We start from the raw sequence: 24,988 nt of genomic DNA, 5'->3' as shown, positions 1-24,988 counted from the left end.
CGGGTGTTTGGCTCTCTCGTCTGTGGAAATGAGGATTCCCGAGCGAGTCTCGTGACGCGTGAGACAGATTCTGCGACCTTGGCTTCCGGGCGGAGGAAAATAAACAAGGTTCGAAAATTCTGCTGGGCGCGTAGTCTTGCCAACTTGCAGGAATTAATTTTTTTTGTTTAGGGGCGGTGGAACGTTAGGTTGATTTTTTTTTTTTAAATTTTTTTAATGTGAAGTTCGCTGATGAGCCGGCTGCCGAGGCAGTAGCAGCAGCAGCAGCAGCAGCGAGGCGCGGCTGCTGCAGACAGACACTTGGCAACACTGCAGCCCGGCGGTCCCGGGGGCGGCTGCGTGTGTATTGATTGCCGCGCCCCCCGTAGCGGACCCCGGGACTACTCCAACCAGCCAGCCGTTCGCCCCTCTGCCCCTCTGCACCCTTGCACCCTTACAACCTTCCTCCCACTGTCTCGGCACCGTGTTCCTTCCCTGGGTGTTCCGTTACAAACATGCACATTACTCGGGAAAAATGAATTTTTTTTTGACGTGATAACGTCTTGTAAACCGATGAACGCCGGCTGCACGCACGAAAAAATTGTCGCGTTCCGCCCGAGCCGAGCGTGCACGAACCGGCCAACCACCGTGCGAGAAAATCTTGTATAATATCAAACAGGTTAAGGCGGGGGCTTTTTAAATAATCATTCGTGATTATATTCAAACAAACTATTTAAATTTGCAATAACTGTAAATAATATTTGAAAATTAAAAAGTATGCATTTTTTCATTAATGTTATCTTACGACGTTATCACTTAAAATTATCGTCCGTAAACCGACTTTACATACAAAATTTTTTTTTCTTTGTAACTTAATGTGCTGGAGAACACAATTATTTCAATTGATGATTTCGTATCAGGAAAAAAAATTCAAAGATTTTATTGCCACTTTTTAAGCGCTTATAAAACTGGCATGAGGATGATTTATCCAGGAAAGAATATCAAAATAACTTAAGATGAATAAGCAAAACCGTGTTCGAAAAGTTCCAGGTGGGGGTCAAACATTTTTTAAAATAGTAAATATTTCAAATTTTCCAGGGGGGGGGGGGGGGGAGGGTTTAGGTGGTTCAAAAAATAACAACAGCCCAGAGCCTCTCGCTGTATGCAATAAAAAAAAACCTCTAAAATATTTTTTTTTAAATTATAAATAATATACAAAACAAATGTTACATGCGAACACACAGAAAACAAGCTGTTATCAGCTTATGTCAAACAGCCTAGGTAATTGTGTGGAAGGAATTAGTTGAAAGATCATGGCAGCACGGGCGGACACGTTTGCCGACAACGACGACGCAGTAGAGACAAGGACAGTAATTAAGACACAAGGACACTGCAGATCTGAGTTTTCTTAAAACCTTTAAGGCTTTTTGGGTACATCTGGCAACAGAGCACGCTGGGACAAGGGCAGCACTAATAGCAGATATAGGGCATTGGAAAAAGAGTAAATACCTGTATCACACGTCCTGCTAGAAGCTTCCAGCAAACCTGCTAGACAAGCCTCCATGACAGCAGGTATGGATGTTTCTGTGGAAGAAACTATCATACGTAGAGTAATTGTGACTATATTTTAGGCCTACCTTGTGCGAATGGTTTTGTTGCGATGGTTAATACATTTTTGTACTGTACAAACATGGATGTTTCTTCACTGTCGCACAATACCGTAACTGCTTCAACAAACCACATGTTCGCCACGTTTCAAATCGGTAATTAAGAAAACTTAAAATTCCGTCCAAAATAAATTTAAGAGTTTTGACACTTGGGGCACACCACCACATCGTTAATTCTGATCGGGCAGAATTTCCACCGTCCACGAAACTTTCCACAGAAATCCGAGCGCGACTAATTACAAAAACATATCATGGAAACGGCCAGCGCTGTGCTAAGTTCTTCCACAGAACTTCCCCATGCCTGCTGTCGTGGAAGAACTTCCAGGGAAACTTCCGTCTTGTGGCGGGGGCTCTGCGGACTGAGGACGAGAGACACTTGAGTGTCTGTCGGGCAACACAGAGCTAGCACACTCTGGTCACGGAACATGTCTTGTGCTGTCACTGGGCCGAGTGACAGATGTGCCGGTGGCTGTGACGTCCTGTCACGCGCTGTCGCTCGTTCATTTGTTCCTGTCGCAAATATTCTCGCTGTGCACAGATGAACAACACAACAGCGGCGAAGTGTCCATAGTTGTGATCGCTTGCATGACACCTTTTTAAAGCTTGGAAGTAACTTTTAAGACCCTAGTGAAGTACCTGGTGAGAATGTTCTTGACACCAATAAGTGAGAGCTACGGGCAAAACATTACAGGAAGTATGCCTTAAAGGGGGATTAGGCCCCACCATCTCGGATTTTTTTTTCCATTTTGACGTGACAACATCTAATAAATCGATGAACGTCGGCTACACGCACGAAAAAGTGTCCCGTTACGCACATTGTCCCGTTACGCTCATTGTACGCTTGCGCCGCATCTATCTCTCTAACTCGATTGGAACAACCATCGATTTGACTTTTTCGAGGCACATTAAACTTGAAACACTCCCATTCGTTTCCTACTTTTCCTATCATCGTCCTATCCTTAACAGAATAACACAGATTGGAAGAAGTTAAATAGCAAAGATGTATAAAATTTATTGTTAAAATAATCTCTTCGTTAAAGTAATAAACATATTTGAATTAATGGGTGCAAATAAAAGTAAATTTATCAATTAAATTGTAGATTTCAACTCCTACTTTGTATCCATACAAAATAGTGATAATTCAATAAAAATGATTAAATTTTATTCATAAAAGTATGCAATCATTTCATCAATGTTTTGTTATGACGTTGTCACGTTAAACTGTCGTCCGTAAACCGACTTAACAGACAACCAATTTTCTGTTCTAAGAGTTTAATTTTTAGCTATTCGTCCCAATGTTTTGGCACATCAACAAGGCATACATCAGACCGTCTATACCTGGTTGCTACTACGTGTTTGCTATAGGCTCTAAGACTGAGCGCCGCGGGGAAATAACGTATTTGACGCGGGTGAATAATCACACAACTTCACACGTGTTGACTTTAGAAAGTAGGCAACGCTAAGTACTGTGCCATTTCAACCAAGCGACAATGCACAGGGCAAGCAAAAAATCTAGCTTCCTTTAAGTACAGGCTGAACAAAATAAAAATCTTAACAACTGCTTACCATGACCACTTCGCCGCTACCCTATTGCTTGAATCTGTGTGTGAATGCGCGAGTGACTGGTTTTAATGTAGTAGCTCCTATTATTTTTTGATACTATTTGCAGTATGTTTAATCACTTTCCTTTAAATGTATGTCTATGCGTAATTTTTAATTACTTTAAATTAGTTATGGTTGAATCTTTTGCAATAGTTAATATTTGAACATTAAGTTAAAATTTTAATTTGTTCTCTTAATATTTAGCCAACATCTGCCTATATCATGCTTATTTTTTAATATTCCACTATTTGATGTAATTGCAGAAAAGTGGTTAAGTGTAAAGAAAGGCGTACCGCCTTAACTTCGCCACCAATAAAGACGATAAATAAATAAATAACTAAAAAAAGCACGGAAGCTTTATTGAAAGTTGTATCAAAATATTCGTAATTGCAAGTTGGTTAGGCCTGATCACTCTACACATAGTAATGGACGGATTCACCATCACTGAGTGAGACTGTCTGCCCCATCTCTGGGCAGCCCCCTACCCCCCCCCCCTCCCGCATTACTCTGGACCTCTGACACTCGAGCCTCGAAATAGTCCCGGACCAGGCTCCAGGCATTCCAGTGGCGTGACGTGGAGTCGTTTCTGGAGTATCTCCAGCACGGCTGCAGTCTCGGAAACACCTCGGGAGAAATGTCACACTCCTGTTGGCTATCGCCCAGACTTAGGAACACGTGGTGGTGTTTTAGTGCATAGTCATTTACACTCAGTAAAATGGTGTACGCGAAGTTCTAGCTTGGCTTCTGAGTTGTAGCCGTGTCCTTGGGCGAATAATTCACCGACGTTTCGGTCGACATTGCAGTCGCCGTCATCAGGGAGCAGTAGTAGGTAACTGCACCCTGATGATGGCGACTGCAATGTCGACCGAAACGTCTGTGTGAATTATTCGCCAAGGGACGCGGCTACAACCCAGAGGCTAAGCTACTTCAGAAAATGGCCGTGAAAGCCTGGGAACATTATGGAGAAATAATTTAGGCGATGGTCTTTGTTACCGGTTCCGGTAACTTTCTTAATTGTTTAGTTAGCTGTTGCCTACGTGAGTATTTCTTTGAAGAAGTATTTATTTTTGTGTTTAATTAGAAAATGTAAATGTAATAATAGTTAAAGTTTAATGTTCTTAGGAGTTAGTTTGAACAGTCAGTAACTGCCATGAGAGAATTAAAGAATTTGAATCCTGCTCTTACATTGTTTGGTTTTAAGCATCTCACACTTGCGGAATAAAAAGGGGAAGTATATTTTTTACAGTCACGTGCGGTGGGATCGTGCCACCCGTGCGAAGTTTGACCCTCCTTGGGGCAAGAGTGTGAGGACGGATTGTTGACCGCGGTGTTGCTGGAGCAAAGCAACAGGGCGGTTACATCTTAAAACGAAATATTTTCTATCTTCCCAATGATGAAAGTTTCTGATGGAAGTAGCGTACGTGTAAAACGAGCATTCGCGATGGGTTGCATCGGTCAGGCATTGGTTGTCAAGTAGGTGTTCACGCGAGGCGCTAGCAAGCACATAACTTGTAGCTTTGAATATATATACTGTGTAGAAGTCGTGAGTGGATAGGATTTACTCTACGTTTTTCAGGAGCGTATGAAGAGCAGCTTGGGAACTTCACCGCTGCAGTGCGCTGCCGTTAACGCCCTGCATCGTCTTAGGTTGTTATGTACACGTTAGAGCGCAGCACTGTCGCCCGCTGTAATTCCCCGCAAACCCCCACCTATCATTCACTGCAGCTCAAGGTCGTTCAACGGGAAGGGGGAAGGGGTGTTTGAAGAGTTCGACACTTGTCCGCTAGGGACCACCACAAGTCGATGCCCTAGAGATGGTGGCGGATTGCGGCGGTGAATTAACCAACTACCTCAAAACCGTATTAGAAATGTTAACCTGGGCTGGCGACTTCTATACAGTATATATATTCAAAGCTTGCAGTGAGCGACGTGCTGGCAGCTAGGCCGTGGTTGAAGACGCTGCAGTCACGTGGTCGCATGACAGCAGCCCCTGGGCGGGGTAACGGCGGGAGAGGTCGTTGCCTCGACAGCAGTCAGTCTCCCGACACACTTCTCACACTCCTCACACTTCACACCGCCGTCCGCTCTGGAGGGGTGCAGGGTGGGAGAGTTCCCGCCGCGCTCTGTTCCAGGGGCCAACAGCCGAACCTTGCAAACAAAAAAAAAATTGGCATACCAACACTAACACAATTTATCAAAAGATACAATCTATACAAAATGTACATCGGAAAAAAAAAAGTTTCCTATCAATAATTTAATATTTACCTTTTGCCTTTTCCAAGGAATCTACTAACACGAAGTTTGGTAACTGTCTTGTCCCATATAGTTTCACGCGCTGTGACAGTAAACAAGCACCAGGACCGTGGTGGTGAGTGTTGTTTCAATGATTTTTTTTTTTACAATTGCATAACAGTGTTGAATAATTTAAAACTAAAAATTTGAATTCATTTGTTTATTACAGAGGTTTTCTTATTATTTTAATAATTTAGAGCGAACTTTTGTCAAGTTGTTTTTTTGTTTCAAGCTCTTATTTAGTAAAAATCAGTTTGTAATTTTAAAAAAACTAATACACTATTGATTATTTCTGAACCTTCATATATCCGTACAGAAAATATCTCTTAAAACCAGCCTCATAAAATTTCAAGTAGATTAGATTCTATTGTTTTTATATTAAAGTCGTTCATACACGATGCCACCTCTCCTATCCTCTCGACACTCGAAAGTGCGAGAACGCGACACTCGAAAGTGCGAGAACAGTGGCGTCCTAGTTACGCCACTTCACGTGCCGAACCCTCCAGACAGAGGCGCTCGGACTCCAATGGCAAGGCTGTGGAAAGGGAGGGGGAAAAGCAGATTGGACGGCCAGCTTCGGGTTTAGCAGCCTCGTAACATTTTTTATTTTTATTTTTTGGTTATACCACATTTGACCGTGCAGCGATATGTATTTCGTAAACCGAACGAAGCATTAAAAAAAAGCCAGTCATGCGGGCTGTCAACAGAACTGAAAACTTAAAACTTTGTTTTTAAATGTGTAATATGACATCATCTCTACGTCAAATGTACGCAAGAAAATGATTTTGGTATTATATCAGTACGACGTCAGCATGATATCATTTATCCTTACATTATTTTTTTAGTCACAACAGATGTCAGTGGTATGTAAAAATGACGTAAAAATTCATTACCTAGCTACGACTTACCAGTGAAGTCAGACCTAGGTCATGTATTCACGTGGTCAAATTAACTTCACTTACTGCTACTACAGCATGTCGGTGAGGCGAACTCACATTTTACCCAGCCAAAGAGTCCAACACGCACATGATACAGTCGAGTATATACAATGTATTAGTGTATATATGCGTGTACATGTACATAGGCCGGTGCGCGTCGCCAGTCTGGCGCAACACGTCACTAGCATGTCGGTGACGCGAACCCATAAGTTTTGCCCCTACCAAAAATCGCTCAACGCGGCTTAAGAAGTTTTCACTTCAAAAAATTGGTTGTCTGTAAAGTCGGTTTACGGGCGATAGTTTAATGTGACGTCATAGCAAAACATTGATGAAATGATTGCATATTTTTATGAATAAAATTGAATCATTTTTATTGAATAATCGCTCCTTGTATGGATACAAAGGAGGAATGAAATGAAATCTACAATTTAATTGATAAATTTACTTTTATTTCCAATCATTAATTCAATTATGTTTATTACTTTAGCGAAGAGATTATTTTAACTATAACTTTTATACGTGTTTGCTATTTACCTTCTTCAAATCTGTGTTATTCTGTTAAGGATAGGACGATGATAGGAAAAGTAGGAAACGAATGGGAGTGTTTCAAGTTTAATGTGCCTCGAGAAAGTCAAAATCGATGGTCGTTCCGATCGAGTGGAAGAGAGATAGATGCGGCGCAAGCGTACAATGAGCGTAACGGGACACAGCATAACGGGACACTTTTTCGTGCGTGCAGCCGGCGTTCATCGATTTATTAGACGTTGTCACGTCAAAAATGACTAAACATATCGTCTGCTAAGACACGAGGCACTAGACGTCGTGGGGATATGAGGTGAGGATGGAGGAATATTGGGTGGAGGGCACGGAAGCACCCTGAGAAAACCCACCGACTTGGCGGGAGACAAGTTCCCTGGCCACTCAGCCATCGTGTCTCCTTGATTCAAACGTGCAGTTTCCTAATGCAGAACATTGTTTGAACCAAGGAAGCAGCTTGGCTTCCGGCTTGTAGCCGCGTCCTTGGCGAATAATTCACCAACGTTTCGGTCGACATTGCAGTCGCCATCATCAGGGAGCAGTTACCTACTGATGGTGACTGAAATGTCGACCGAAACATTTGGTGAATTATTCGCCAAGGACGCGGCTACAACCCAGAAGCGAAGCTACTTCAGACAATGGCCGTGAAAGCCTGCGAACATTATTGTTTGAATGAGTTCACATCACCGCATGCAACGAATTCACTGTCGGCGTCAAACAAACCTTTATCTCAGGGTAGAGCCGACATGCGAGGAATGTTGACTTGTGTTTTCATTCGGAGCAGCAGATAACGTTCATTCGCGTCCAAACATTAATTGAAGCCTTTCGAACAACATTCTCACTTTCCACGAGAAGTCGTAACTTTCCGTCACCGCAGAAGATACCGTCAGGTCGATCACATAAAACTACGTAGAATAGTTTATCAAATCTTTATTCATCTTAAATATTTAATAAATAAACTGAGTCCCGTAATTCACGTTCTTTTCAAGTCCGTTGTTGTGTTCTAGTTGGAGTTGCGACGAAAACAGCTTAGCGGCCTATCACAGCTTTTTTTTTTTGGGGGGGGGGGGGGGGGGGGAGATAGAGATAGAACCTCTTTGCCTGCTGTTTGCTTTCAAAATATTCCTTTTTGTTGTGGCGATGAGAGAGCTTTCTTAGTATTTCTGTGAAATGGGGGGGGGGGGGGGGGGGGGGAATTATTTCATCCTATGGCCTCCCCTGGACAGCGGTTAAGATTAATATAATCGACTAAATACAAATGATGCATTCGATCTTTATCTCATTGCCCTTTACATAACCCAAAAAGGCTAATTGGTAGTCCTATAATTTCCGCGTTTTATATTTAAGAGGTTTATTTACATCTAATGAAATAAAACTACTGGATCACAGAAATGAAATATTAAACAAATGACCTTGCTTGAAGAATAGCTAATCTCCTGATGAGGTCTCTGAAGCCAGCCACAGAGCGATGAAGATACTGAGTGGCAGCTCAGTGCTGTAACTAACACCCTTGTTTTTTTTTTTTTTTTTTTTTTTTTTTTTGGGAAACCGATAACTACGCGTCGTTTAGAGGCAACCTAACAACATGAAAGTCGTTAACGTTTCGATAGTAAATGCTGAAAACTTCGATTTTGTCCGTATTACGTTAAAAGATTACTTATTTGCCAATAAGGAATAACAAAAAAAAAACTATCTTAAAATGCTTTATATTCTGTTTCAAATGTTTAAAAAAAAAACATTTTTATAGGCGCAAAGTTTGAATGCTGGAAATCATAAACTTGGTTTCTATTGTAAAAGAAAAAAATACAGACGCGCAGAAGCAAAGCTCACAAGGATTTTGTTTTTCAAACCGTCATTGCTACCAAAATAATTTGACATCGGCAGAAATTTATTCCGTAGTATAGTCTGAACTGAGAATGTGGTAATGTTGTCGTGTAATGTTTTAAGAGCGGGCTGTTTGCGAGTCTTGCTCGTGTTTGGAACTCGGCACTTGTGAGCAGTGGCCATGTTGCAGCTGTAGGTCTGGGGAAGCCTTCATTTCACAGACGAGAGAGCCACACCCGAAGTTCATGCTCGACTTTTTTCTTCCGTTCTATCTCATTGTGTAAACCGGCGTGGCATTAAATTTTGCGGTCGAATAGGATAGGTTAGCTACATTATAAATACTTCTTTAAAACATTGTGGATGGTTGGTTATATTAGGTGTAAGTACATGTAGCTACATTAAAAATAACTGTGAAATCATTTTATGGTTTCTCGGCAAATAATTTTTTTAATGTGTAGCTATCCAGGGCTAGGAAACCGTTTACGTGATTTGACAGTATCTTTAAATGTAGCTATACTTACCTAATATAACCAACAGTCCACGATGTTTTAAAGTATTTATAATGTGGCCAACCTAACCTAATTGACCATCAGTTATCATGAGTTGCAATGAACAAAAAAAAAAAAAAAAGGCCCGAAGATGCACGATCGGGCGTTTGTCTCTCTCGTCTGTGAGAAGCAGGCTTCCCCGTGTGTCTGCAGTGTCGCTGCGGGGACAGACGGGTAACGGGAGGACAGGTCGTTGCTCCCGCGCTGTTCCCGACCCTCTGGTCTCGTGACCGGCCGCTACCTCCTTGACTGTCCTGGCCAGGGAGGCGCCCCTCACTCACCTGCCCTGGAGCATGTCCTTGGAACACACCGAGAGCACACTACCAGGGCCATGAAATATTCGCGAAAAGATATTCCGACCAGCTGTGTGTTAAAACTCTGTAGCATTTTCTGTCTCTCGTGGTTGGTTGGGTTTATCATACTGTCGGCGCACCAATCACAGCCATCCAGTGCTGAATGGCCCGGCCAGACAGGGCGATGTCTTCTCTCGCAGACGGCCGCCAATCACAAGGGAGCAATCGCTAGAGCGGGCATACCTTGTTGCAGTCTAATGAGCGAGCAGATTATTTCGCGAAAAACGCATGCCCCTACACACTACATATACACCAACTAAGAAATAAAGTAGAGTTGGGACACTCTAACGGAGAAGGGGTGTAGGGGGAAGTATTCAGTCAATCATTTACGTTGATTTAATTACAATATAACTTATACTAAAAGGTCCATCAAACAACCTCCAAGCAACAGGGTTAGGTAAGTAAGGGACCCTTGATTAGAAAATAATAAATATTTAATTAAAACATGGTAAGAACTCCTGGAATATGAAAAAGTGTTTTAAAAACAGTCTTCTCGTCGTGCATGTGAGCGGTGACCGTAACACTACGGCGTGAGGTGTAATGATAGACCGTTGAGTGTTTTCAAAAAGCTACACCGGTTGTTTTATGCCTAAAAAAATTACTCTTTGAAAACACGCGTTTTAGTCATTTTCAACTCTTCTTAAAAATGCAGTTCAAAAACGTAAATCGGAAAATCAAAAGTAAACTTTCCAGCCCTCAGCGAATTCATGAACCCACTCTGGTGTGTTGAGTATTTCCTTTGAATATATATACTGTATAGAAGTCGCGAGTGGATAGGATTTACTCTACGTTTTTCAGAAGCTTATGATGAGCAGCTTGGGAACTTCACCGCTGCAGTGCGCTGCCGTAACGCCCTGTATCGTCTTAGGTTGTTATTTACACGTTAGAGCGCAGCTCTGTCGCCCGCTGTCATTCCCCGCACCCCCCACCCATAATTCACTGCAGCTCAAGGTCGTTCAACGGGAGGGGGAAGGGGTGTCTGAAGAGTTCGACACTTGTCCGCTAGGGACCACCGCAAGTCGATGCCCTAGAGATAGTGGCGATTGCGGACGGTGAATTAACCAACTACCTCAAAACCGTATTAGAAATTTTAACCTGGGCTGGCGAATTCTATACAGTATATATATTCAAAGGTATTTCTTCCTGCAGCTCTGCGCGCCGCGTGTGTGGCCGTACAGGCGGGGGCAGAGGATGGTCCGGGAGGAGGGTGGGGGGGGGGGGGGGGGGGGCTGGGACGGGGGTCCGCTAGGCGTGTCACCGCCCGGCCGCCAGTTGCTGTGTACTGTACAAAAAAATATAGCTTCCTTTTGAGTACAGACTGAAAAAAAACATCTTTGTAACAACTGCTTACCGTGACCACTTCGCCGCTACCCTATTGCTTGAATCTGTGAGTGAATGTGCGAGTGACTGGTTTTAATGTAGTAGCACCTATTTTTTTTAAAATACTATTTGCTGTATGTTTAATCACTTTCCTTTTTATGCATGTCTATGCTTTATTATTAATTATTTTAAACTAGTTATGGTTGAATCTTTTGTAATAGTTAATATTTGAACATTAAGTTAATATTTTTATTTGTTCTCTTAATATTTAGTCAGAATCTGCTTATATCATGCTTAATTTTTAATATTCCACTATTTGATGTAGTTGCAGAAAAGTGGTTAAGTGTAAGAAAAGGCGTACCGCCTTAACTTCGCCACCAATAAAGACGATAAATAAATAAAATAAGGTTGGTTGACGTGTAATCAGACGGGCCGCTAGGAGGGGTGGAGCCATGGGTAGCCTGTCTCCAGCAGACAGTCGCATTTAGCGATATTATCGAACATGTCATGGTGTCAAATCGGTCACCTAGTTGGCGGTTCCGTGGCCCCATGTTTCCTCAACACCCTCCAGAACTACAGTTAAAACTAGAGATAGTAGAAAATTTCTACTCCAGACCACACATGACCTTTGAAGTAGGTGTAGTTTATTTGTCGAATGTATGTTTATTTTTATTTTTTTTAAATGCTACTGCACATTTTCAGAGTTACCGTTTTCAATTACACTTCTGAGGCTCTGAACAATTTTTATTTCAATAAAAATCCCTTTAAAATTTTGCCAGACCTAAGTTGAATATAATTTCGGAAGCACTTAAACTTAAAACTTTCTGATAAAAGAAGATTGGATGCTCAAAAACCCAGCTGACATATGGAGGTTGTATTTTTCGCCCTTCCGTCCGTCCGAAGTGTGAAGGTACCAAACCTTAGACGGATGGCGGAGGCGAACGGCCTCGCATTGCCGGCGTGAACAGTCTGTGAGAGAACCAGGAGATGTGCATGATTGCGTGGTAACTGCGTGAAGATTTTTTTTCCACAGACAATTGTTTCGCGATATTAATTAGACAACCAATTGTTCTGTGTGATGTGGAAACAGTTTTAAATACCTTTTGACGTGATGACGTCTTATAAATCGATGAACGCCGGGGCTGCACGCACGAGAAATTGCCAACGTTCCGCCTGAGCCGAGCGTGCAAGAACCGGCTAACCACCGTGCGAGAAAATCTTCTATAATATCAAACAGGTTAATGCGGGCTTTTTAACTAATTGTTCGTGATTATATTCAAACAAATTATTTATAAATTAAATTAGCAATAACTGTAAATAATGTTTGAAAATTAAAATGTATGCAATGTTTCATAAATGTTTTCTTATGACGTTATCACGTAAAATTATCGTCCGTAAACCGACTTTACAGACATCCCCTTCCCCCCCCCCCCCACCTCCCCCATCTAATTGCTGCGCCATATTGTCCCGTGTGATGTGGAAACAGTTTCAAGTTGAAAGTGGCTGGTTTGTAAGGACGGGGGTTGTACTGGAGCACAGTGCGGGACGAGGCAGAGCCTGACAGTCCCCGACTGTGACGATCAGAGGTCGTGAGAGGCAGCTGTTTCTGGAAGCCGCTCCAGTAGCCGCTCCAGTAGCCGCTCCAGTAGCCGCTCCAGTAGCCGCGGCGACCCAGTTACGGTCGCCGGAGTGTTCCGCAGTCGAGACACGCACATACACACACACATACACAAACATACACACACATACACAAACATACACACACATATACACAAACATACACACATATACACACGCACACACACGTCGAGTAGTTTTGGGCAGTTCCGCTGGATAGTATGAGTAGTTTTCATAATATAGGGTGGGGCGAAAAGTATCGGTTTTCAAGGTCTATTAAAAAAAAAGCTGAGCTACGTACGGAAATTGAGTTTTGATCTAATTTTAATCAATATACATCTCCTTTTATTTTTATCCACCTGAAGGAAGATGGTAACCATGAGCAGCGACGCATTGATGGAGGCGAATTCGGAACTTTTGGACCGTTTTCCCCGCACATTTCGAGGGGTGTAGCGGCGACTTCCTCCGGCACTGGCGCCTCCAGTTCCCCCGAGCAGCGGGGACCCCCCTCCCTGCAGTTCGCGGCCTGCACACCACCAGAGAGGAACACCGCGAGGCGAGTCAGATGTGCTGACGGCCGCCACAAGTGTGAGGTCCGGGGCAATTTACTTCTCTCTGAAGTCCAATATGTGTAATACATTTATCATAAGAATTATTATAAACTTATAATTGTATGTCAAGAAAATACAGCAAAGGTCACAAAATTAATTGTTGGAATTAAACTTGTCTCAACACAACTCGTACGTTCTTGTAAAATATTAGAAAAGTGCAGACGAACATGTAGTTTTAATTTCGTTGCGAACTGGCCTTCTGAGAAGTGCAGAAGATTGCAGTTTGTAAAGAAAATAAGATCTAATTTCCTTATATTTTTTTTTTCAAAACAAACCTAACGTTTAATATGAATTGTGTATTTTTACGAAATGTATAATTTCCACTGCTCCGACAAACGTGTCACTAGCGTGCCCTGCAGTGAGCATTATCTCTTTCCGGTAGCGCGGTCGTTTTCCCGACGGGCGCTGTTGCCGGATGTTACGCCACAGAGCACATTCGATCTAGACGCAACCTTTATTACGTAATTAATATTTTCCTTATGTGTAAACATCTAAGCTCTCGGTATACGGCATTTGATAGTAGCCATCTTCGTGGAAATGGGACGGTAGTAGATGAGCGGAAGTGTTGTCACAAAGTTTGAAGGACTCGACGTGTAGCAACATGAACCCGTATATAGTCACTTCCGTGCACATTAAGGGACATAACCAAACGCGTCGGTGTGCCGAATAAAACTTTTATGATCGCGAAACTACCCTGGAATATATTGGTAAACTAAATTAGTCATAGTAAAAAGTAATTTCAAGTTTTAATAATATTTTTATATAATCATTACAGTGATTATATTACATATTCTCCTTGCACAATCCCATTAGACTCGATAGCACTGCAGTGTAGCCCAGGGTGCTCTAAAGCTCGAGGGTGCATTTTTGAAATAGTTCAAACCTCGTCATTGGAATGTTTTCAATTTTTAATAACAACAATATAAAATTAAGTAATATTAAATCAGTTCAATAAGATTAAGGTATGTTTGTAGGAAGTATTTACAGACTGAGTTCAGTCGATTAAGCAAAAACATATATACAAACATATATTTAGTGTTACGTGTTTTTATATGTTTTTAGGTTAATATATTAGTAATGCCATAGCTTATAACGTTTGCGAAAACTTTGTAGTATTAACTGTTTAGCAAACTTTTGCAAGATGGCAGTGGTTTAATAAGATTCCTTGCCGAATGTCAGCTCCAAAGCCGGGTGTTCAGGATTTTTTTAAAGTCTTTTTCGCTTTTATCGGAGCCGAATCTAATAATTTAAAATGGCCGACTGTTTTCGTGCCGGTATCTGCGCGTGATGTCGGCAAGTGACGTTTACAGTTCATGCAGCGCATTCTAGAGGCAGAAAGTGTTATATTCTCATCCAGAAATGTTGATATTTGAAAAGCTTATATATATTTTTTCTGTATATTTATCACGCTACATTAAAAATACTGTAAAATCATTTTATGGTTGCTTAGCAAATAACTTTTTAATATGTAGCTATCCAGGGCTAGGAAACCGTTCACATGATTTCACCGTATCTTTAATTTAGCTATCCTAACCAAATAAACCGCCCACGATGTTTTAAAGTAGGTATTTATAATGTAGCTAACCTAACCTTTTACAATGAACTAAAAAAAAAAAAAAACCGAAGATGCACGATCGGGCGTTTGGCTCTCTCGTCTGTGGAAAAAAGGCTTCCCGAGTGAGAGGTGGTGATGAATGCTGGGTTGGCAAGCCTGCGGGCGCCCAAGGAGGAACAGCGAGCCGGCCGTGTGTGCCATGTCTATGCCCGGCGGCCATGTTGTGTGCGGTGTAGTAGTGTACGTGTCGGGATGTCTCGTGGCGACTGGACGAGTCCCACTCGCGTGCTGATAGTCTACAAGCACCCAGGTACGTCATCTCTCAGCTGTTCGTCAGAGCTCTAGCGTCGCCTGCGTTGCCCGGGCATACCTCATTGCAGTGTTTGTAAGCTATCATGTTATATCTGGGCAGCTGCTATGGGGGATTCTCGAAAATCGGGAAGAAGCAGAAAAATTCTAAAATGGTAAGGCTTGGCGGTTTTTTTGACGTGACAACGTCTAATAAATCGATAAAACGCAGGCTGCACGCCCGAAAAAGTGTCCCGTACGCTTGAGCCGCATCTATCTCTCTTCCACTCGATTGGAACAACCATCGATTTGACTTTTTCGAGGCACGTACTGCATGGCATGAACACCGTGTTGTCAGAGTAATTATTAAGTCATGAAGCACCCGGTACAGTTTCTTGACAGCACTTGACACGTTAACCTTCATTTCTCCGCCAGTTGCCGTATGCGCTTAGAGGCGATGCCGCGCCAGAAGCACCGCGCCTGAACACACGCCCTGGCTGTACGTGGGCCTTAATGACCGTGGCGTAGGCCTCCACTCGCGACCGCCAAGTGTGCAGGATGCGGTGTGATGGGGCATTTACTGCCTCTTTGCAATTGCTTCAGCGGGCGCTGTTGCCAGATATACCCTATTTCATAATGTAATAAATATCGTTAAAAATATTTATTTATTTAAAAAAAATTGTATAATGAGAATTTTAGACATTAAATTTTCTTGTTTTTGTATTTCATAAATAGAATAATTAGATTGTATTAAATTTTTACTTCTAAGGAAACGTAACTGAAAGACGCCATCTTGGTTTCAAACCATTTTGTGTCATAACATTTTTTTATATCTTAAATAGTAACATGTGTGGCTGTTTGACCATAGGAACATAACATATGGAAAGCCTTTTTATTAATGGTCACTGACTGCTAAAAAAAAAAATAATAACTACTGTGAAATAATAGGTAGGACTTAGAATTGATGTATTCTTTCAAAATTGCTACAACTGTAATAATACTATCAAGACGTTAATTATGGTATTAAATATTAACTAATAGTACATTAAATCATTAAAAATTTTGATACACAAAATAAGAATTTAAATGTTAATGTGGGTAATATAAATTTGGCAACAGTGACTGTTCTTTGAATGGTCGTGGCAATGGGCATTGATGGGTTCAAGATGTATTTTGGACAGCCGTCATTGCTGGGTACACTGTATGTCGTAAGAAAACCTAAATATCGGATCAAAAAATATTATTGTACAAAAGGAACATACAAAAACACACACAAGCTAGAATCAGCCGATGTCAAAAAACATGAATAGCACAACGTCGTAATTGTTGTCTTATGAAGCTTTCTGTTTTAGTCTGTGCTGTCTTCGTGTCAAAGTCGCTTTATGTCTTCTTTGTTACTGTCTCGACGTTTTTAGCACACTGCCAGTAGCGCCGTCCTTGTTTCAGATAAGCGCAATAGAGCACAACTTTATAGTGTGATAAACAGTTTTAAAAATGTATCTGAAACACTTTTTTATAGAAATATTTGGAACAATACATTGTTAAAAATTTTCTCTCTTTAATTAAAAGTATCGTCTGTTAATATTTCAATTTTACTTATAATAATACGACTTAGCTGAAAGACGCCATCTTGCTTTCCAGTTTTTTGTCCCCATGTTCTCTATCCTTTAGTATTTTTCTTTTACCGTGTTTGACACAGCACTTAATTTAATGGCATAGTTTTTTACTAATAGTGATCGACTGCTGCTAATAATAGTTTATAATTTGAAATAATTATTAATTTTTTGCATTCAATTTTTTTTTCATGCAGAATGCTTTATGACCACATAGTCATTAACTATTGAAATTGAAAGGAAATATGAAAACTTATCATAATCAACGACTGCATAAAATCATTTTTATAGCTAAGCAGGGCAGCACTGAATGCTATTTATTCTACACTGTAAATTAAGTGTGAATGTATTCATAATATTTTTCAAATAAAATATTGTAATCGCACTTCCTGGCCCATATCACTTGCGTCGCAGTAACATATACATCGCGACTTATCAGCGCAACACACTAGCCAACACCAGAAACTGCTTTTTTTAGCCGGTGGGGTGAGACGAGGCGATGACGTCATCAGAGCGTAACGTAAAAGTGCAACGCTCTTAGGGCAAGGATCAGAGCGGGGCGTTAGAAGTCGTGTTTGCGTGAGACCACACATTAGTGCAGCTCACTGTATATCTGTGAAGTTTCACTTGCAGCACTTAGGCGGCCGCACCCCATGTATTTTGTCTTATTATCTTTGAAAGATTTGTGCAATGGGAGTGCATGACTTGATGTAAACTTTTGGACATACGCCATTGCTAAGCACATGTATGTCTGTAGAAGAAAACTACAAAAAAACAAAACACAAAAAACACAAATCAAGCAAAAATTGCTGTTGTCATTTTTCTTTGTTTTTCTTTGTTTGTTGACCTTATTCCTGTTTAATTTGTGTTTTTTGTATTTTTCTTCTACACACATACATGTGCTTAGCAATGGCGTATGTCCAAAAGCTTACACCCCCTTCCGGCGACCGTCACTAGCTACGGCATTATTTATACATGTGTGATTGGACGAACTGCAGTACCTAGCTTCAACACCCTGTTGGGAGTGAACAGTCGTCGCCTGGTGTAACTCCACGCGCGCAGTCGCTCGTCTGAAATGCTGGATGCTGCGGGCAGGATGCAGGCGGCGAGACTGGCACCTCGGTCCAGCGACGGTAATCGATACTGCCTCGAGTCCTTCCGGCGGCCGTGCGCTCCTCCCACCTCTCCTCCACCTCTCCTCCATCTCGCCTCCACCTCGCCTCCACCTCGCCTCCATCTCGCCTCCATCTCGCCTCCATCTCGCCTCCATCTCCTCTCCCACAACCCTTCCAGAGCGAGGCCCGTGAGAGGTCACATTGCGCCCAGTACTTTCGTACTCGGTGGCGTAGCCAGGATTTGTGTATGGGGGGGTGTTAAGAAGCATGGCGCCCCCCCCCCCCCTCTCCCGTATTAAAGCCTGTGGGTCCGGGGGTCCTCCCCCTGAAAAATTAGGATTTTAAGGTGTAAAATAGTGCTATTTTAGCAGTTTTCGGTACTTTAATTTAAATATTGTAAATGGTAAATTTTTTATTAATTTTAATATGAAATTTGAGTGATAAATAAAATATTAAAGTTCTGTGGCTAAGGGGGGGGGGTGGTTTGAACCCCTAACCCCCCCCCCTCCCTGGCTACGCCCTTGTTCGTACTAGATCTAGTACTTTCATAAGTTTTTTTTAGCGGTGTAGTACATTTACGCTCAGATCTAGTACTTTTTTTCTGTAACATAATAATATTACAGTAACTCCAATATGTTTTATTACTAAGCGTAATTATTTTTAAAAAAACTATGGAATGTATTTGTGTGTGGTGTGATATAGAGCATTGCAATGTCATAATAACTTCCTGAATTGTTAAAAACCATAACAAATTATAATTTAGTACTTTTTTTTTCAAATCTATTGCTTTTTTCTTGCCTAAATTGGTACGAAATATTTTTTTTCCTTGTGGACACCCTGCGCCCACTCGAGATCAGGACGTCCAGAAGAACAAAAGAGCAGCGCCCGGCCTTGGAGCGCACTCGAGGGTGGGGGGAGGGGATTGTTGTATCGGATAAAGCCCCAGAGTCGAACACTCGTTGAAGGGTTCTCGACGCCATGTCTTAACAATTAATTGTTATGTACTTCACCAGCCACCTGGTTACTTGCCGGGAACAGCAGCGCTGGACGGCATGTTTGGTTAGCGTTAGTGCACACTCGCTTACACTTGTACACTCGCACAGCATACACTTGTACACTCGCACACACTTGTACACTCGCACACACTCGCACAGCATACACTTGTACACTCGCACACACTCGCATACACTCGTACACTCGCACAGCATACCCTCGCACACTCGCACAGCATACACTCGCACAGCATACACTCGCACACACTCGCACAGCATACACTCGCACACACTCGCACAGCATACACTCGCACACACTCGCACAGCATACACTCGCACACTCGCACAGCATACACTCGTACACTCGCACAGCATACACTCGTACACTCGCACAGCATACACTCGTACACTCGCACAGCATACACTCGTACACTCGCACAGCATACACTCGTACACTCGCACAGCATACACTCGTACACTCGCACAGCATACACTCGTACACTCGCACAGCATACACTCGTACACTCGCACAGCATACACTCGTACACTCGCACAGCATACACTCGTACACTCGCACAGCATACACTCGTACACTCGCACAGCATACACTCGTACACTCGCACAGCATACACTCGTACACTCGCACAGCATACACTCGTACACTCGCACAGCATACACTCGTACACTCGCACAGCATACACTCGTACACTCGCACAGCATACACTCGTACACTCGCACAGCATACACTCGTACTTGTTTCATATATGTATATTCGCTACATATTTCCTATCCCTCTGTCTGTGAAGTCTCGTGTGTTTGCCCCGGGAGGCCATGGAATGCTCGATAAGGTGAAGTTTCTCGCGCGATTAGGGTACACACAGTCGGCAGTGCGGCGACGGTAATTAATCGACTTCACGAGAGCCTGGAGCTCGCTAATCCGGCAGATGTGAGCGCCTCGGTCGGTAATCCGGGGAAGCTGCGATAAGATTCCCTGCCGAGCAGGAATGCCAGACGTGGCGGCCCCTGTTTGATGTGACCGCCCGCCGCCTACCCCTAGAGGCCGTCGGCAGCCTCGGAGGTCTGCATCGAGGACGTACCATAACGCCGAAATGCCAAATTGACCACAACGTCGACAGATAGAAAACTGCTGTGTACCACAACGCCGAAATACACTAACGCTGAAAAATGTCACTGCAGGACTGCCACAAAGGTTAGACTAGGTTAGGCTAGGCTAAGTTAGGTTAGGTTGTATTAGGCTAGGTTAGGTTTGATTGTGGTATTTATGCGTTAAGGTACATTTAAGAAACACACACAAATTCATTCATTTGTTATTTCGGCGTTGTGGTACACAGCAGTTTTCTAGCTGTTGGCGATGTGGTCAATTTTGACATTCGGCGTTATGGTATTTCTGCGATGTGGTCAATTTTGACATTCGGCGTTATGGTATTTCGGCGTTGTGGTCAACTTTGACATTAGGCGTTGTGGTATTTCGGCGTTGTGGTATTTCGGCGTTGTTGGTATTTCGGCGTTGTTGGTATTTCGGCGTTGTTGGTATTTCGGCGTTGTGGTAATTCGGCGTTGTGGTATTTCGGCGTTGTTGGTATTTCGGCGTTGTTGGTATTTCGGCGTTGTTGGTATTTCGGCGTTGTTGGTATTCCGGCGTTGTGGTATTTCGGCGTTGTGGTATTTCGGCGTTGTGGTATTTCGGCGTTGTGGTATTTCGGCGTTGTGGTATTTCGGCGTTGTGGTATTTCGGCGTTGTGGTATTTCGGCGTTGTGGTATTTCGGCGTTGTGGTATTTCGGCGTTGTGGTATTTCGGCGTTGTGGTATTTCGGCGTTGTGGTATTTCGGCGTTGTGGTATTTCGGCGTTGTTGGTATTTCGGCGTTGTTGGTATTTCGGCGTTGTTGGTATTTCGGCGTTGTGGTATTTCGGCGTTGTGGTATTTCGGCGTTGTTGGTATTTCGGCGTTGTTGGTATTTCGGCGTTGTTGGTATTTCGGCGTTGTTGGTATTTCGGCGTTGTTGGTATTTCGGCGTTGTTGGTATTTCGGCGTTGTTGGTATTTCGGCGTTGTTGGTATTTCGGCGTTGTTGGTATTTCGGCGTTGTTGGTATTTCGGCGTTGTTGGTATTTCGGCGTTGTTGGTATTTCGGCGTTGTTGGTATTTCGGCGTTGTTGGTATTTCGGCGTTGTTGGTATTTCGGCGTTGTTGGTATTTCGGCGTTGTTGGTATTTCGGCGTTGTTGGTATTTCGGCGTTGTTGGTATTTCGGCGTTGTTGGTATTTCGGCGTTGTTGGTATTTCGGCGTTGTTGGTATTTCGGCGTTGTTGGTATTTCGGCGTTGTTGGTATTTCGGCGTTGTTGGTATTTCGGCGTTGTTGGTATTTCGGCGTTGTTGGTATTTCGGCGTTGTGGTATCGACCCGTCTGCATCCAGGGGTCTGCTGACGGGACTTCTCGTCTGTGGGGCCGAGCGCTAACCACGACACTACACGCAGGGGTAGTGCAGGTCCCTCGAGGGCTTGCAAGATGTCATGCCTAAACATGTGTTCTTAAAACACGCATTTCAACCGTTTTCACTCTTATAAGGATAAGGTGGTGATACGGTCTGAATCGAGTCACAAAAAAAAAAGTCGGTTTACGGACGATAGTTTAACGCGACGTCATAACAAAACATTGATGAAATGATTGCATACTTTATGAATAAAATTGAATCCTTTTTATTTTAATAATAAAATAATAAATATTTGAAATTATACTAGTAATCAGATTTTTAAAATGCAAGAATAATTAACCTTTATTGCCGAAATTGTTGTTGTAATAAGCAATGAAAACCACATTAACTTGTCACTTCACTTTATAAACAGTCGAGTGGAAGAGAGAGAGATAGATGCGGCGATTTATTAGACGTTTTTTTTTTCCTAACCTAACTAAAACTAAGTGTATTTTGGAGAGGTCCGGGTTAGGGAGGGACCTATGTGCGTCTCAGGCCGAAGCCTATGCGCCTGGTCATGCTGGGATTAGCCATGCAGGGAGAGGGTCGCATGCATCATGTGCTAGGAGGGGATTGGCCAGCCATGGCAGCGATTGGCGCCATGACTAACTCCCCTCACTCTTAAATCTAGACTATAACTGGAGATAGGTTGGGCCCAGGTAAAACCTGCATGGACACAGGGAAAACCCTGGGCACATTCATGCGGGATGCAATTTGGCATGCCATTACGTGTAGGAATTCACAGGAGACAGAGGATGGTCTGGATGAAGTGTTGGACAGAGTAGAAAAGAGTCTACCACGCGGGGGTTGGGCACTTGGACTCGTGGTCCGCTTTGCTATTTGTCCAGGACTGGATTTAGTGACCAGGGACGCAAGCGCCCCTGGTGGTGAGTGGTTGCACTGTCAGCACCTAAGAAACTAAGAAACTATTATTATTATTAGACGTTCTCACGTCAAAAAACAACCGAAGATGCGCGATCGGTTGCTCGGCTGTCTCGTCTGTGGGGAGGGAGGTGGAGGAGAGGGGAGGGGGTATAGCCTGGCCGGTGCGGGCGCAATGCGCATGCGCGCAGGTGCCGGCTCGATGCTGCAGCGCCGCTGCCCGGCCAGTGCGCGCCCGGACGCAGAAGCTACAAGATCAAAGGTCCAGATCTCCCTGGCCGCGGTCTGGATCTTTCATCTTGGCCCCCGCTGCAGGTACCGTGTGCATGCATCCTGTCCTGCCCCCCTCCCGCAGTGTTTACAAACACACTCGGTGGCTTTAGGGGGGGTCTCAGCTCCGTCAAGTACGAGTACATGTTCCCTCTGAGATTAGAGCATACCGCCGCTCTGCACCACCACGGAACACCGGAGACAATACCTATGTGCAACCTTTGACAGGTAAAGATAGGTAAAAATATATATATTTAAATGAACGTTTAGTGGGCTCGTCTTCATTCATGTAAGCTAAGCACTTGTAAATCATTAAATTAATATTCTTTTCGTTCTAATATTTAATGAAATATGATCTCAATTACCATACATTATTTTAATTGTTTACGAAGACGTGCAGTCGGGGAATTAGCTCGTAGCAACCCTGCCCCCCCCCCCCTCCCATTACCCCCCTTCGACTCATCTGTTCTCTCTACACTTGGAGCATATCTGCGACGGTACAAACCGTGTTGGACGTACTAGGAAAACCTACAAAGCCGAGTTAAAGAAAAAAAAAATTTTGGCAGATCGGTGTACATGACCTTGTGTGTGTATTCTTAATACTGTTGCGCATTACATTTAACAAGTGTAGGTACCATGCACGTATGCCAATATCTCACACACACACACACATACATACACACACACATACACACACACACATACACACACATACATACACACACACACAGCTGAATATACAAAAAAGTATTTTTTTTTTTTTCATTTAACTTTGGTTTAAAAACTTGTGAGATTTCCTTGTACGCCCTTGAAATGAAATGGAGGTAATCGTGTTAAATACTTGATCAAAAATTGGTTGTCTGTAAAGTCGGTTTACGGACGATAGTTTAACGTGAAAACGTCATAACAAAACATTGATGAAATGATTGCATACTTTTATGAATAAAATTGAATCATTTTTATTTTTATGCCAATATCTCACACACACACACACACACATACATACACACACACACATACACACACATACATACACACACACACAGCTGAATATACAAAAAAGTATTTTTTTTTTTTTCATTTAACTTTGGTTTAAAAACTTGTGAGATTTCCTTGTACGCCCTTGAAATGAAATGGAGGTAATCGTGTTAAATACTTGATCAAAAATTGGTTGTCTGTAAAGTCGGTTTACGGACGATAGTTTAACGTGAAAACGTCATAACAAAACATTGATGAAATGATTGCATACTTTTATGAATAAAATTGAATCATTTTTATTTTAATAATGAAAGAATAAATACTTCAAATTATACTATTAATCAGATTCATTTTCTTACGTACATTTGACGTAGAAATTATTTCATATTACACATTTATAAACAAAGTTTTAAGTTTTCACTTCTGTCGGTGCGGCGCAAGCGTACAATGAGCGTAACGGGACACAGCGCAACGGAAAAAATGTGCGTAACGGGACACTTTTTCGTGCGTGCAGCCGGCGTTCATCGATTTATTAGGCGTTGTCACGTCAAAAAGTCTTTAAAGAAATTAGCGTTTCTTGTGAGACGGGTCTTGCACTTACACTTACCTTGCGCGGATCTGCTTGGAGTGAAGTGACGCGGTGTGTCCAGGACACAGGGGTGTGTGTGTGTCGGCGAGGCGGGGTGATAAGTGCGACTCTGGCTGGTGCTTCTAGCGCGGTGTCGCCTCTATGCGCAGGGCCGTGGCAACTGTCAGATCTGGGGTAGAGGAACTGAGGCGGCGACTGTGCTGGGTTGGTGGCCCCAGCCGCTGGTCTAACACCTTCCCGATCAAACAACAGGGAGCGATCCCTAGCAGTTCTGTTTTTCTTAAAGCTCTGGAATATTATTAAAAGCGAACTGGAAGGTACTCCCACCCTACCCTATTAGGGCGCATATGTGGGAGGGGAACGCGAGAATGCCGGCCGTAAGGTCGGAATAAACTGTCAGATCTGAGAGGCGACCAAGACACGTTGCAGAGAAACGAAGATACAGGTGGAGTTAGTAGTTCCTCTGGGGCTTTCATGCCTAAGAGTTATTTTGAAAAAAAAAAAAAAAACACGCTTTTTAGTAACCAATTTCACTCTTCTAAATATGATGTTTTAAAACTAAATGGGGTACGGGACTACTATCTAATCCATGTTCGTAAATGCTTTTCGTTAACAGACAACACTGAAAACATTTTGACAAATTTTCAAATCGCAAAGTTTTTTTTTTTTCTGGAGCTGTGCGCGCAGTTTGTGTGCCCGGGTTGGCGGGCCTGAACGCAGTGTAACTGGTGTTTATTTTTATTTATTGATTTAATTTTTTGTTTGTTTGTGACGCCTGTTCAACTTTGCGCTGGATTATTTAAGTCATACTTCACTCGTCGGCACGGGAGCCGTGAAGGAATATGCAGACAGTCTGAACAACCTGGAAGACAGCATGTCGCGTGTGGTCAACATTCGAATGGCCGTAAACTAAGCACGCAGT

The 24,988-nt window shown here is 42.8% G+C and overlaps 1 protein-coding gene across 3 annotated transcripts in view; it reads left to right on the top strand.

Moving 5' to 3' along the window:
* The window catches only part of LOC134541297 (protein singed), an 86,962-nt gene that overhangs the window by 16,674 nt on the left and 45,300 nt on the right, over nucleotides 1-24,988 (top strand). The window contains exon 1 of one of the 3 annotated variants that reach the window (XM_063384619.1): nucleotides 14,993-15,153. The exons of 1 other annotated variant lie outside the window; for it this stretch is intronic. In XM_063384619.1, coding sequence (XP_063240689.1) covers nucleotides 15,096-15,153 — 58 coding nt within the window. In that variant the 5' untranslated portion in view covers nucleotides 14,993-15,095. Of the gene's footprint in view, nucleotides 1-14,992; nucleotides 15,154-22,437; nucleotides 22,545-24,988 lie in introns of those variants that run through there. One more of the 3 variants, XM_063384620.1, reaches the window with a different exon arrangement.

This window comes from Bacillus rossius, chromosome 18 (assembly GCF_032445375.1).
Source record: "Bacillus rossius redtenbacheri isolate Brsri chromosome 18, Brsri_v3, whole genome shotgun sequence".
NCBI classification, from domain to species: Eukaryota; Metazoa; Arthropoda; class Insecta; order Phasmatodea; family Bacillidae; genus Bacillus; species Bacillus rossius.
Note: the sequence above shows the minus strand (reverse complement) of the source record. Positions and strands in the feature narration are given on the sequence as shown.